Source organism: Mustela erminea, chromosome 8, assembly GCF_009829155.1.
Source record: "Mustela erminea isolate mMusErm1 chromosome 8, mMusErm1.Pri, whole genome shotgun sequence".
Classification (NCBI taxonomy): Eukaryota; Metazoa; Chordata; class Mammalia; order Carnivora; family Mustelidae; genus Mustela; species Mustela erminea.
The window spans coordinates 95,710,252-95,725,493 of record NC_045621.1 but is presented as its reverse complement, the minus strand read 5'-3'; the positions used below and the strand labels follow the sequence as shown (position 1 = coordinate 95,725,493).

Sequence of the window (15,242 nt, the reverse complement as noted above, 5' to 3'; positions counted from 1 at the left end):
TTCACTAGTTAGCAGCTGACTTTTCATAGGGAAGTGTCTCTTTTTGCTTACAGGAGAGATGCCTGCCTGGTCCCTGATCAAAGCCCAACTAGACATCCCGACAAGTCTCCTTTTGGATGATAGGATTGCTCAGAGAAAGTATGGAATGGGATGGGGGAAAGTTGGGCAACTGCCTTTATTATAGTTGGAAGGATCCAGGAAGATTTGGGAAATTGAGGATAGGGAACAGCTATGGATGGAGTGGGACCAGAAGCAGCTCGAGAACCAGGTTTTCTCTCCTCAGGACTCTGCTTCTTTCCTCACTGGCTTCCACCACCCTCTTTCCTCCTTCTTTTCTCTCTCACATGCCCCTGTCTGTCTGTCACTTGGTCTCAGTCACTTGGTCTCAGTCCCTCTGATTACCAACTGTCTGTCTCAGTCTTCCTCTTTCCTCTTTCAACTCTCACCTGGCTCTGTTTTCATCTCCACCCCTCAGAACTGGCAGCTGCCTTCCTCAGAACTTGTATCTGGCTCATAATCGCCCAGACTCCAACACCAAGTGACCTTTCCGCTCTATAGCCCACGGCCATCTGGCAGGAGTCTCTCTGAGTACCGGCTTCTGAGCTCCTGACAGAGGGTCTGATGGGTTCAGCTCACCCTCTGCAGCCTGGCCACCCTGTCCCAGACTCCTGGCCAGCCTAGAGGTGGGTCCCCCTCAGGTCAGACACAGCCTGGGCTGGTCAGCAGTGGCAGGGGGCCAGGGTTACAGAATCTCCTTCCTCCCCACCAGGGGCTGTGGGCGGGGTTGGAGTCCCCAAGAAGGGTATTTGTGGGGACAGGGGTTACCAGGTCCATGCAGCACAAGACCCATATCCGAGGACCCCTCAAATTAATGTATATCAAGGAGATGATACTGAATCTGACTAAAGCTGTGAATGGGAAGTCAGGGTTTAGAAACTGTTTTCTAGTCACCTCTACATTAATTCAAGGGTATACATCTCTGAGTGATGAATTTAGCATCTTCGAGCCATACCAAACATGGCATGAAATTAAACTTTCAGGCCAAGTGTTCATTTCACGCATACATTAGAGTGCAGGCGTGGATGTGGCTGCTTCTGAACAAAACCATCTTAGTGCATAGGATGGAGAAGTGGAAGAGGCTGTTTTTCCAGACGCGAAGACTTTTGATACGTGATTTGAAACATGCATCCCACAACATGGAGAGCCCGCTGTAATATTCTCCACCAGGGGCCGTTCATGGCAGAGTGGCACGCCTGAGTCCGGCTCAGAACACTGTGAGGAGGCTGGGACGTGCTGCCACCCTCCCCCCACCCCTTCCCTGAGCTCCGTGGCTGCTGGTGCCACACCCCTGCATCCCCTGTGGTCTTTACTCATAGAATTGGCTACTAATACATTTTCCTAGAGTGTGTGAAAACGGGCTTAGAATGAGAAAAAAACTTGTCCCATTTTTATACAACTGGAAAACATTACAGAACTTGAATCTTTCAAGTTTCAAAAAGAAAAAAAAGAAAGAAAAGAAAAAGCAACCTCCAAAATCCAGCTTGTGCTACTTAGTCACACAGAAACGTGAAGAGGAAGGGAAAGTGAGTCGCTTCCCGCTTCACAGGTGGTTTTGATTTAGAAATGTGCCTTGAAATTCAGTACAGAAAGGGATTTTGTTTTGCTTCTAATAAAAATAAAACTACTTTTGAATGGTTCAGGTTCATCAAGGTATACGTTTAATCTTTTTTCCATTTTTGTCTACCTGGATATGCTCATTATCTCGCCAGCTGCCAAGTCAATCAGCGTACATTGTGGGAAACTCTAGTCTCCCCTCATCCCAAGTAGGTGGGATCCAGTTCTGACAACATGCGTTAATCATCACTAGAAATACTGGCAAGAGCCGGGGATGTTTGCGTTCCTCGGGGACAGCTTAGCTTCTCCAGATAAATATTCTAGTCCAACTGACTGCCTTCTCTGGGTTTTCCTTTCCCAAACTTCCTCCCCCATAGGCAGAGGAGCCAAATGCAAAGTGTTGGGTCCCTGGTAATTTACAAAGTGAGGATAATACTTTTAAAACAATTGGCCTTGAGCTATCATTGGTATTCAGTGATATATTGCTACATAAAAGTTTCCTTCCTGCAGAATTGTACAGCAGCGGGATGACTGTGTTTTGCCCTCCAAATCCAGTCAGATTACTTTTGAAAGAATTATACGGGTTTGGACTGCCACATTCCTGCAATCTCTATATTAAGAACTCTGTCTCTGTGGCCTCCAGCTATGAGGCAGTTGTTACAAGAATGAAAAGGGAAAAAAAAAAAATGCCTTTCCTTTGTGTCCCCTCTTTAGAATAAGAAAATCTATCTGGACATTATTCACACCTACATGAAGTGCACGCGACTGTGTACGGCTCCAGCACAAGAAATATTCCCAGTTACGTGAAAAACCATGGTATCCTCAGTGGACGAGACCCTGCAATTCCTGCTCCGAGAAACCAAGGTAGGTTTCAGGGATTGTGTAGAAACCGTCACTGATGTTGTTTACAGTTTGTTTCCATTGGTGTTTACAAATGGGATAAAAATCTCTCATGTTGTCTTTTCAATGCTATAGAAGCTCGTTAGGTCATTTTCCGGGCAGTGGCTTTTCTAGATCAGCCGTGGTTGTAAAATTAATTGTGAAGGACGTTGCCACGGTTTACAACTTACTTACAAGGACCCACGCTGTGTCAAGCAAGGCTCTGGGGATCCGGTGGCAAGCAGAAAATGTAAGGCCTGTCTCGAAGGTCAGACCTCATGATCAAGCAGCGACTTTCATATAAGCTGCCTGGGGTGCTTGGATCCCCACCTCCCCAGTAGCTCTATTCAAGGAATTGGCCCCAAACTGGCTTTTCCTTCACACCTCCTCATTCAGAAAGTTCATAGTGGACACTGAAGAACTTCAGACAAGGGGAGGGTCTCTTTGGGCTTAAGGTGCAGGGAAGGCACCGTGAAAGATTTGGAGGTGGACAGTGGGCAGGGCATGCCTGGCGTCAGGAGACATGAGGGAGGGTCACATGGTGCAGGCAGAGCAGACACATTCAGGAGGGAGCCACAAACCCCCCAGCTGCTCTGTTGCTGGGAAAGAGTGGGGAGGAAAACCTCTGGTAAGGGGCTGAAGGGGCTGATTGTCACAGATGTAGACACACTGCAGACCCCATGGGGTAGCTAACTGGGGGGAACCACTGATGGAGAACTGTTTGAGTCACGTGATGACTGCATTGTCTTGACCCAGTGCCTGCAAAAGTACCAAATGACATTAGGGGACTTGCAGACAGACTTTGAGTTTGGCTTTGAAGAGCCAGACGTGGTGCAAGGAATATTAGGGTGAAGAAAGCAAGTGTGATCCCTTCCTTAAGTTAGGGACAGGGCAGCTTGTTGTTGACAGTGACTATCTCAGTTCTGGGCCCTGCTTGGTGGGGTTTTCCATGGAAGGTTCGTGGGAAGGCCAAGTTGGGGAGAAGCTCTGTGGCTTACAAGAGATTTCTCATTATTGTGTGACACTGGGATTTGGGAAAGTGTATTCACACCTGCTGCCCTGACTGATTCTCACAACAGCCCAGAGAGGTGGGTGGGGAAGGTGCTATTGTTGTTAAGGTCGTGGTCACCAAGAGAAAGTAGGCTAGAGTGTTCGGCTGGCCCACAGTCACTCACTTTGCCTGGGAGGCAACCCTAACTCATGATTGACTGATTGATCTTACTTTTTGCAAATTAAAGCTCTGCTGGGCCCTTAAAGGCAATATCCTCATTCTCCAGACTGGAGAATGCTTAGTGGACACTCACCAGCCAACAGAATATGTACCTCCTTTCTGCCTCAGTTTCTCCATGTGTGATTGCATTTGATCATTTCTACCTCCAGGTCATTTGGTGATGCCATGAATAAAATAATCGGGTAAATTATTTATCTCCTTAGCCAAAGATCTGGTTTGTGGTACTTAAGATCTCTTTTCCTTTGCAAGGTCATCTCTAATCCAGTGACTGTTCACAGCAACCCAGAAGGGAAGTGTGCTCCCCAGTTTGTACTCTTGGCTTCCCATTCTTTTTCTGTCTCAGGATGACATTTTAGAATAGCTAGAATGTCCGGGCCCTTTAGTGGCAGTGCTATTTTTTGCCATTTGCCTCATTTTACTTTTCCCCACATCAGATGGTGGGAAAAGCTCGAGCTCCTTTAAAATTACATTTGGCAGCGCTGGTTTTCAACAGCGTGTCATTACTGTCTCGCGCAGTCCTATTAACCCAGCCTCGTGAATGTCTTACTCAGCCTTGGAAATTTTAAAAGAACCCTTACTTCCCCTACCATCCACTTACCCTGTCAGAGGGCAGGAAATAGGCCGAAGCTGAGGCCCCTCGTGTCCCAGGGAGGGAAAGAGAAGAGACCCGTGATGTCCAAGCTGCCTGACAGCGGGGGACAGCGGCCTGCATTTTGAGTGTGAGGGGCATGTATTTATCCTTGAGAAACTGATGCCCTCACAGGCTATCACTGAACCCATTTCGTATTGCCTCTTCATCTGCCTGGAATGTATTAAAGCACTCCAAGTGGAATTATGGCTAAAACAGTCGGCAAATACGATGAAAATGAGGCCATGTATTGCAGAATCTCCCCTCATACCTAGAACACAGCAGCAGGCGCTCAAATGAATAGAGCTTGGGCTTTGAAATAATGACACTAAAGACCAGTCAGGCTTTGCGTTTATAACCCTTTCTGCCTCTGACTCCTTCCTCTGCGTCTCGGAGCAATTTAAAAGCGATTTATTCCAATCCACGTTGAAAGTGGAGAACTGGAGATACAGGGAAGCAGACGTCGGTAGAATGAATGGGATCGGCACAGCCAGACTCACCGGGGAGGGAAGCGAGTCTGGTTCTCCTTCAGGTTCGGAGACAGGTGGAACTGATTGATGCGCGATCAGCTCCTCACTCATTAGTTTTCTTTACGAGCCGTCTTGGAAGCCCTGCACCCAGGCCCAGGAAACCCCGTGCTCGGCAGCATTTCGCCCCGGCGTGCCGTAAGGGCCCACGTGTTGTTAGCTGACTCCAGCCGCAGGGAGCCTCCGAAGATGGAGGAATTATGCGTGACCCTAAAATTGGGGCTAAAAGAGCCAGGAAGTTGTTGAATCTGAAAGACTCTTCTAATAAGCATATACATTTGTATGAATTAATTATTTATCAGAGGACCACGGAGAAGGCTCTCAGTCTAACCGACTCCAGGCGTACAGTTGAAGCCTGCACTGGGTGGCCTGTTTTTATTTGGAAGTTAAGTCCTCCTCTCTTTTAATGTCTTTTCTTTCTTCTCCTTCCTGATTTTAACCTCTTCCTGCCCAGCTCCCCACCCCCCACGGCCCTGCCGGTCTTAACACAGGAAGCTCCTTATAGAAGGGGCATTCCCATCTACCCTAGCTAGGACGAGCGTTCAGGGTGAGGCAGAACGGGTCCCTCCCTTTCTACAGTAAAAGTTGAGAGCAAGTTTTGGCTGCGGGAAACAAGCGGGGAAAGCTGCTGCTGTTCGTGCTGTTGCTGTACCTTTCGCTGCCCCAGCCTCGGACCTATCACCCTCCAGCACTCTGGGGGCGCTGGTGGGGGGTCATGACAGCTCTGCTGCCCTACCATGGCAGCTCATCAGCTCAGCAGTGGGACTCACCTGGCAGCCTGGGCAGGGTTGGATATACAGTATAGATTGTCCTGTTCCATCCAACCGCATGTCTGACTCCCCATCAACTGTCACTTTTCCCATGAGCTTGGATGCAGATGAGCAATCTCTCAAAAATCTATGGCTTGAGGTGGCCACTGGCCATGGAACCAGACTCATGCAGCTCCATGATGGGAGAGAGGCTTTGCCTATTCTGTTTACAGGTACATTTTCAATGCCTAGAACAGTGCCTGGCTTGTAGAAGGCCTTCAGATAATTATGTAAAGAATGAAGGGAAGAGTCAGGATGAAATCCATTAGCCATCTGGGATCTTGGGACCATGCCTGTAAGAGTGATTTCTTGCTTTGCTCATGAATCACGCACCCAAATCGCCAAGATTTCCACAGCAAGCAACACCGTCCTTCTGACAGCCCGTGCCCGCCTCTCCACCGTATTGCCCACGCATCACACAAGTGCCATCTGTGGGAGGGAGCCAGGCGCTTGCGTACTGATGGAGCAATCCACCTTCCATCTTCCTTTTCAGGCATGGAAATGTGTGCCCTCGGATAGTCAAGGAGGCTTCATCCTCGTGGCCAATACCTACAGTTACTCCCATTCCAGCCAGATGGGAAAAAAAAATGGGGTCAATATGTACTCCTCTCTCCCTCTTCCCTTCCCACATACGTGTGTAGAATGCAGAGTGTATGGCGAGGTACTTCAGTAACTTCTCTGACTTCAGGAACAAAAGCACCTCCGCACACTCAAACACACACAATACCACCAGGCCTTACTCCAGGCGGTTTTGCTACAGGGATGACAAAGGCAGGGCTGCCCACCAGTGTTACACAGATGTGGTAGAGGAGGCAAACCGTTAAACAGGGGACCTATCACAATGTGAAAAGAACACAGGCAGAAGTAGTAATCATAAATAAGAGGGATACCAGTGTCAAACTTCTGTGATGCTGTAAGCAGGGTCAATCGTTTAGTTGTGCAAAATGTTGCCCTGTGAATTCTGAAATCCCTTAAATAAGAGCAGAAGGTTGCTCTGGAGGACAGGAGCCAATTATCAGCCATGTTTCAACATGGTGCATTTGTGTTATGGTAGCATGCATGATCACAGGGATTTATTAAAGTACTCCTGGCTGTTTTCTCTAACCCTTCTCTGTGCCCTCTCCATGAATTCTCTCTTGTTACAAGAGCCCTCTGTCCTTGGTACTGTGGGAGCCCATCCTCAGTGCAATGGTGAATTGGCCTATTGGGCTGCCTCACACCATAATAGTAAACAGTTCGTGCTGGGCAGCTAAAGATGGTCTGCATCTACAGTCAGAAACTTATCCAAATATTTCTCTTAGCCACCCCCCATCTCCAAGTTAATGCATTTATAATGCAAATTGCAGTGCATGGGATTTTGAACTGGCGTTTCCAAATGACCAAAGTGGGTGAATTTCTGGTCTTGGTATAGTTGTTGGTATTGTGTTTTTATTTCTGAAAGACCACTTGGGAGCCTACCCAGTGAGCTGATCGCTAAGAAATAGCCTTTGACATAGCTGCTGATTCTGACAACCTTCAGGCACTTAAACATACTTGGTTTGTATCATTGTCTTGTCTCCTTTAAACCTTCTAGCTCTTTATAAGAGAGTCTTGTAGCTTAGGTTAGGAACTTTGGCAACCCATGAGAGGGTATTTAGCCAACCTGAATGGGAGAGATTTGGGCCACTATTCTTTTCCTTCAAGCATTGAATGTAGAAGGGCAGACATGTCTCCAGATAGAGACTTTTTAGGCTATATGAAAGCATCACCTCTCAGAAGAATATATTTCCTCCATATTCACCTACCATATGGATTCTGTTTAAAGCTATGAAAATTCTTTTTAAAGTTACATTACCAAAAATAAGGGGATTCCCAATCATTGTATGAAGAAGAAACAAGGCTTAGTAATATTACGTGCTTCATGGGACTGGCTTTTCCACAAGGCAGCCACCACAAACCATGTCTTCTCACTCTTCTGATGGATGTTCCTCACCCTTTTTTTTTTTTTATTCCAGGTACTTTATGGAAGAGTGCAAACTCTTAAATACACATGCAGGTGCCAAACATCTTGCAAAGCCCACAACCACAACTCACGCACACCTAAGCTCTAGCTAAACAATACAAGGTCATATGTGTGTGCTGCTGCATGAAGTTGGATCTGGATTCTGACTCTTGTTCAGTGAACATTTACTTCAGTGCCAAACCTTAGAATGCATCGTTTCCATGAAATATCTCATTTAATCCTCATAGCAGCCCCATGAAATAAAGCACAATTTTACAAGTGACAAGACAGTTTAGAGAGCTTGTGTTACCTTGACTAAGGTCCCATAGCTGGGGAGAATACATTATGAATGGACCTCGGCTAAGAGTTGCCCACAGTTCTAGAACTAGGAAGTGAGGCCGTCCGGATTTGAACTTTGGTCAGCCTGAGTTTAGACCCTGTGCTGTCAGTTACCACATTGCCCTGATCACTTGATACCAGTATTCAATTTATTGGATAAGCTAAGATTGATTCATTGCTCAAACTCCCTCCCGAGCCACTCTACCAATTTTAGCCAGTTCACGCTAGTCAGAAAAGCTTATGTCGAGTGTGTGTCTTTTATTTTGGATCGTCTTAACATTCCCCATCAAGAGTGACTGGAAACTGGCCAGATTCATGTGGTGTCTTCCTAAGAACCACTTTTATCCATGTTGAAAGGATTCCTTGTTACCTGCTCCAGTTAGGTGTTTAGAACAGTTCTGTTTTTCCCTTTCACACAGGGTAAGACTCCAAGTGGTTTTACTGAGCTGTTGGTGGACATACAGGAATGTCCCAATCCTGTGCCATGAATAAAATCTGTGGTGCTTCATCTGTTTTCTCTTGCTTCATATTAGTTCAGACATTTAATTGTAGGACATGTAATCCTGGGTTTAGAAATGCTTACTGATGGGGAGGAATTGCATTCATGACAATGTTCCATCATCTGGAATATCCTCATTCTATTCGGGGCTTCTGAAGGCCAGATGAGGTATAAATACAATGGGCCCAGTTTCCTCTTAAAAAGTGAAGCCTCTGCTTGAATGCATTCTTGTGATGCCCCCGTGCTGAGGACATCTGTAAGTAGCACAGTGTTGGGGAAGCTGGGGTCTAGGAGGAGAGGCAATTTAGTGTGGTTAATGCACCAGTGTATGCCAAGACCATGGCACTCAGCAGTTGACAGGCTCCTCTTTGCTGGTGAGGCGCTCTCTCTGCCTGCCCTTTTTGTGATTCAAACCTCAAGTGTGCTATTTGACCTTAATATGTCTGCTCCATTATAATGTCACAGGTAATGAGTACACAGGAAGGAAGAAAAAATTGCTTATTGACAGAAGTGACAAAGAACCGTTATTTTGGTGTTTCTGAGTTGTGCATTTCCTGCAATCCTCATTAGCTTGACAAGGAAACCCATTGCCAAGAAATTGTATGGTATTTGCTTTAGCTTCATCCTCTGATTGTGAGGCTTTGGAGAGTTAGCCCAAAATGTTTGTTTTCTGGGTACTGAGATGTTTCAATGCCAGCGGGGCAGCCGAGATAGTGCAAATTGTTATTCAGATATAATTAAACCTAGGTCACATTCAAGTCCATTAAGCAACAGCCTCAAATCCTTTTAATTAATGGGTTCAGATTGGTTGGTCTGAAGGAGCTAATTAAATTTTTTCCAGTATTTTCTATTTAAATAGATAATCATTGTGCATTCTGCATTTCCTCCAAAGTTCTTGGCAATTTAAGGTTGATGAAGGTATCAGCACTTGATGGCAGGCCCTGATTTTCAGAGGTCAGGACACATTGTGGGCTCCAGGTCTCTGGTGAAACCCACAGAGCCCCCCATCTGCATCTTCTGGCACCTTTCTTCTCAGAGTCAAAAGGATTTGGAAGCCCTGTGCTCTCCTGCAACCTGAGAGAGGTCATCTTTCCCCTGGAGAGCCTGCATATCCTCCCCAAAATCTGAGAGGGAGGGCAGATCGCAGAGCTCAAAAGCCTGAAGGATAGCAACACTGGATTCTTCATATTTAATAAAGCTGTGTTGTGTTGGCACAAGTTCTTCCCACTCTTGCCTTCCATTTCCTCTGGGGCTGTCAGGCATCCTCCCCCACCCCCACCCTGAGCTGCATGCTGGGGCCACACCCTATATACTTACATTCTCTCTGATAATCTCACTCCTTTCAGCTCCTTGAGAAGAAGAAGATCCAGGGGCACCTGGGTGGCTCCTCCAGTTAAGAGTCCAACTCTTGATTTCCTCTCAGGTCATGAGATCAGGGTCCTGGGATTGAGCCCCAGGTGGAAAGTCTGTTTGAAATTCTCCCCCCCCCCACCCTCCTCCTATGCATTCTCTCCCCCCCCATCTCTCTCTCAAATAAATAAGTAAATAAAACTTTTAATTAGCAATAATCGCGCCTCGGATAAACCTCATTGGCTACGATACTGCCACTGCGCAAAGCTAAATAAAACTTTTAAATAATAACAGTAAGATCCAGAAACAGGACCTCCAAATGGTGGTAGAAATGGCCCTTATATTTTCCATCTCCCAAGCTCCTGCCACTGTGGTATTCCTCACCCACCTCTCTAGTGGTTCTGCCCGAGGGACAGTGTGCCCCCAGCTGCCAGTGGGAGGCTGGCAGTATATTTGGTCATCTCAAAGTTTACAGGAAATGAAAGGTTATTCCTCCAAAACAAAGGTTAAGCGTGCTGTTTTGTGCAAAAGAATATACAGTCATAGGACAGGGAGTCTAACCAGAAAACCAGGGATTTTGGTTTCTTATCCCAGAAAAATCCCTGTGGGAGCTACAATATGTCCAGCTTGGGCCATGCTCAGTGTTCAGTCCCGAAACTGAGTGCCCAGCCCAAACTTCCTGCATCTCTCCGTGGTGCCCAGGGAACCTGGCAGCTGGGACTCAGGTCTCTCCACATGGAACCATTCTAAGTAACTGTTCCATTTAGGCAGCTGCAAAGATGTAGTCGATAGGGAGAGGGCCCAGGCCTGTCGTGTATCCAGTTCACCAATAGCCTTCACTCTTGGGGCCTGGCTGCGTGGGTGTTCCTCAGCGTGATGGCAGAAGGCAATGGTGCCGTGGGGCCCCATTATCCTTCGTGATAGATGTGCCTTCGCTGAGTGATCTCAGCCTTGGCTCCTCAGTGCAGTAGGGAGAGCTCACACCTCCCCAAGCCCAGACTTGGATCCCGCCATTGAGAGCTTCCAGCCCTCCAGCACTAGGTCCCGAGCTGTGAAAGGTCTGTTTCAGTTTCGGACCCAGGAATCATTGCCAGTGAGCTGCAGCAAGGCCCCTTTGTCCCAGGGGTTGGGAGCTCTTTGGGCCTGCACGAGGACTTGGAGAGTGTGTTTTTGCTGCCATCTATTGTCTGCCGTGGGGAGCGCACATGGTGTGCTTGCTGAGGAGGGAAGCCACTCAGTACCCTCTCCCTTCCACTGAGGGGGGAGAAAAAAACAAAGTTGTTGGTTTCCCCCAGTGAAAACCCCATTATGAAAACCTGTGTTTACTGACCTACCATCATTTTAAAGCAGCTTCATTTGAACTGTAATCAAACCGCCAAGTGACCTTTCTGTTCTGCACCCCCCCAACCCCCAGCATCCCTGAAAGGGCCTGTTGTTCCTTTGGTTCAATGAAGAAACCTTCTGTTTAGTTAAGCAAGTGTTTTTCCAGTCATGTCTCCTGGTGAGTTACAGAAAGATTATTGTTGGGTCTTGGTTTTTGTTGTTGTTTTTTTATCCTTTTAATACCCCCGCCTTCTTACCCCCTCAACTGCCCACCTCCCCCGCCATCCTCCCACTCTTATTTCTTTACTTTTTTTTTTTCCCCCCAGAGGAGGAGAACATAATGATCTGAGCAGCTTCATGAGCCCATAAAGGTCCCTGGTCCTGTTTCTCACTTCCTAATGTGAGGTGCCTCCTCTTCACTCCCCCTCCCCAGAGTCTGGGAACCTTCCAGAGGCTCTGAGGCTTCGACATGGGAGTGAAGCACAGACAAGCCCCCTGTGAGCCAAGGACACCAGTCCTGATTGACGTGTTTATATATGGTGTGCTTTTCTGTCTTATAGCTGTTCGTTGGACTCGGGTTCCCTTACGAGGGCCCCGCTCCCCTGGAGGCCATTGCAAATGGATGTGCTTTTCTGAATCCCAAGTTCAGCCCACCCAAAAGCAGCAAGAACACAGACTTTTTCATTGGCAAGCCGACTCTCAGAGAGGTAAGCATCTATAAAAACCCCTTCTACTTTCAACAGTACAAATACTAGCTACTTACTGAATGGTGCGAGCCCATTCGAACCTCATAGCCTTGGACAGTAGGTATCATCAACGTCATTTAACGTAGCTGGGTGGAAGGAATGGGCGTGGGCAGGAGCTCAGGGAGGAATGGCCGATGCCATCTCCTAACTCACCTAACTAGGTGATGGCACAGCCAAGACTTGCCTCTACTTCTGTTTGCCCTTCTACAAACTGCGGCATCTTTTCACTCTGCCTCAGCTCTCTCCTAATTGACACAGACCTCTCCAACCATCTCAGTGGCTGAGCTCTGACTTTTTGAATGTCTAGAGTTTATGGAATAAGGCAATCCACTGGCTAACAGGCATTTTTGAAGAAAATGTTTTCCACGGTGGGCTGTGGGGAATAGAGTGTGTGCCATGGGGTCCTTCGCTGTCGACCTTGAGAGACAAGACATCTGATGGGCAACTGAAGTCCCATGCCTGGTGTTTTTGGCCACCATCAGTGGGCACCATCCTGAGAAGTAATCCTGCCATCACTCGAACTGTTGGCAGAAGCCTTATTTGAATTGCTTTCAGAGATCCTCTTAAAAAATCCACAGCGGGTGATGAATCACCACTGAAGGCAGTTGGATTCGATTCGGGGCAATCAACAAGTCATTTAGAGCATGTTGGCGATCACGCTGGTGTTTCTGTATCTAGTCAGAAGCAGGTGTGTGCAAGAAACCCAGAGATCGATCTTCTTCTCAGTTTCGTGGCTCTGTGGGCTGCTCCCCAAGAGGAAGCCTGTCGGAGCTGGCATCCTGGCAGTGCCCCTGTCATCCAGGGCCTTCCCCTGGGGGACGACACACGTCAGCACCCATGATGTAGCTTCAGTATAGCAGCGCCGTGATTAAAGCGGACAGTTTTCAATTCTCCTTTTAAACCTTTCTGGGTCAATTCTCCTGGACACCCCGTCACCCCAAAAAGAGCATGAAATGCATTTTCCTTGATCATTCTTCACTGATCAATCAGAGATCTTGCCCATGCACGGAGCTGATTATTTTGAGAGTTATTTTTTCTGACTCTCCCTGCCTCTGGCAAAAGGGCCAAAGGAGGTGGAGGGAGAGATTGAGATCCAATAGATAATCCTCAAAAGAACAATCTATGGGCCACACAACCTCTGAGAAGGGGTAACTGTGTGTGTGTTGACCCACATGCTTGCTTTTCCTTCTGTTAATATAATACACTTGAATTCTTCCCTTTGGGAAGTCGTTCCTTTTGGGGAAGTCATTCCTCAGCAGTACTTAATGCACACCTGTGTGCCAGGTGCTGGTGGAGGCTCCAGGGCACAGAGCAGAAGGGTTCAGCGTGGCACCACAGAGCTTATTCTTTGGAATGATCTGAAGAGATGCTCTCCGGCGGTGAGAACATCTCAGTTTAGAAATCTCTGGTCTGCCGTCCTGACTTCTTTGAGACTTTTAGGTTAGAGTTCAGGGTAGAAAATTGGGTCAGTAAACCACCCCTGCTTTTTAAGTTAGGTGTAAGAAGTCTCTGAAGTTTTACTGCTCACATTGTAATAACTACTTTTAATTTTCTTTTTTTATACTTATATTGTGATTAAATATACATAATTTAAAACTTAATATTTTAATCATTTTAAGTGTATGGTTCGCTGGGATTAAGTATATTCCCAGTCCTGTACAACCATAACCACCACCCATCTCCAGAATTTAGTCATCATTCAAAACAGAAACTGTGTTCATTAAATGCTAACTCCTCATTCTCCCCTCCCTGGTAACCTCTCATCTGTTTTCCCTCTCAACTTAAATTTTCTGTGAAATCACACAGTATTTGTTCTTTCGTGACTGGCTTGTTGCACTTAGCATAATGTTGTCAAAGTTTGTAGCGTGTGTCAGAATCTCATCCCTTGTTCTCGAGGCCTGGATGATATTCCATTGTATAAATACACCACATTCTATGTATCCATTCATCTGCAAACACTTGGGTTGTGTCCACCTTTTCTCTGTTGTGAATTCATGTACAAGTATCTATTGGGTTCTCGCTCTTCATTCTTTGGGGAATAATATGTTCAAGTGGAGTTGTTGGAATTTACTTTTTATGCATTTTGAAATAGTTATAGTCTTAGGGAAGAGTTGCAAAAATAATACAGAGGTTAGGTGTAATACTTTCAACCAGCTTCCTCTGATGGTAACACATTACATAACTACAGTACAGCTATCAAAACTCGTATCAAAGAAGTGAGCCCTGATATCACAACATTGCCTAAACTACAGAGTCTAATTGGACTTTGTCATTTTTTCCACTAATATCCGTTTGCAGTTCTTAGATCCAGTCCAGGACCCCACAGTGCATTTACCTGCCCTCTCTCCTTAATCTCCTCCAGTCTGTGACAATCCTTTGGTCCTTCGCTGTGTTTCATGACCACGACACTTTGAAAGAGTACCAGTTGGCCTTTCTGTATGCCCTTGCCCACTTTGAATTTGATGGATGTTGATACATTTTCAGCGAGAATGTCACAGAAATGGTGTGGCCTTCTCAGTGTGTCATATCAGGGGGCAGGGGCATGATATCAGTATGTCTAATTACTTAAGGATGTTCACTTTGATCACTTGGTTCAAGTTGTGTCTGCTGGGTTTCCTCGCTAGAAAGTTACTAACTTTCTTTATATTGGGGGAAAAAATATTTCGAAACTATGCAAATATTCTGGTTCTCTTCAAACTTTTGCTCATTTATTTTTACCATGTGTCAGTGGATCTTGCCTACAGCAGATGGTGGCTCTAATGGTGGTTTTCTTTTTCCCCTCATGGTGATTTCTTTTTTTTGAATATGTGAAGAGCTAAGAACCCCATCTCTTTTTACTGCTATTTCTATAAGCCTTTTGGAAATGATCACTCAGAAGTATCTTAGACTACATTGGCTGCTGGCACCTTTTTGTTATTAGTCATTCTAAAGATTCTGATGTCACTTTGTTTCAATGGACTATTTTTTCCTGAAAAAAAAATTAGGACGCTCATATACGATCCATTTCCCAGTGAATGTTGTAATGTCACTGAGATCAGAGCAGCTAGTGTGAAGTAATTGAGGAAAGGATGTTCATCATTTCCTGTCCATTGTCATCACTTAGTAATGTGCTTCTCATTGAGGTGGTGGAGATTTTCATTCTTCATGGCATGAGAAGAGACGAGGCATTAGAGCTGCCCCCCAGGTGCTTGGTGCCTTCCATCCCTTCAGATGATTCCACCAGTGCTTAGCTGGGACTCTAGTTAGACTGGCCCTGTGGGATCCTCTCAGTATTTGCTCTGCAAGTGACCTTGCACAGATGACTCATCAGTCCTGG

The 15,242-nt window shown here is 46.3% G+C and overlaps 1 protein-coding gene and 1 pseudogene across 1 annotated transcript in view; one reads left to right on the top strand and one right to left on the bottom strand.

Annotated features, from left to right (window-relative positions):
- MGAT5 (alpha-1,6-mannosylglycoprotein 6-beta-N-acetylglucosaminyltransferase) overlaps positions 1-15,242 on the top strand; it is a 209,153-nt gene that overhangs the window by 167,658 nt on the left and 26,253 nt on the right. Inside the window, 4 exon segments of the mRNA XM_032354087.1 lie at positions 2,329-2,362; positions 2,365-2,450; positions 2,452-2,478; positions 11,741-11,887. Coding sequence (XP_032209978.1) covers positions 2,329-2,362; positions 2,365-2,450; positions 2,452-2,478; positions 11,741-11,887 — 294 coding nt within the window.
- Positions 10,041-10,126, bottom strand: LOC116598051 (annotated as a pseudogene).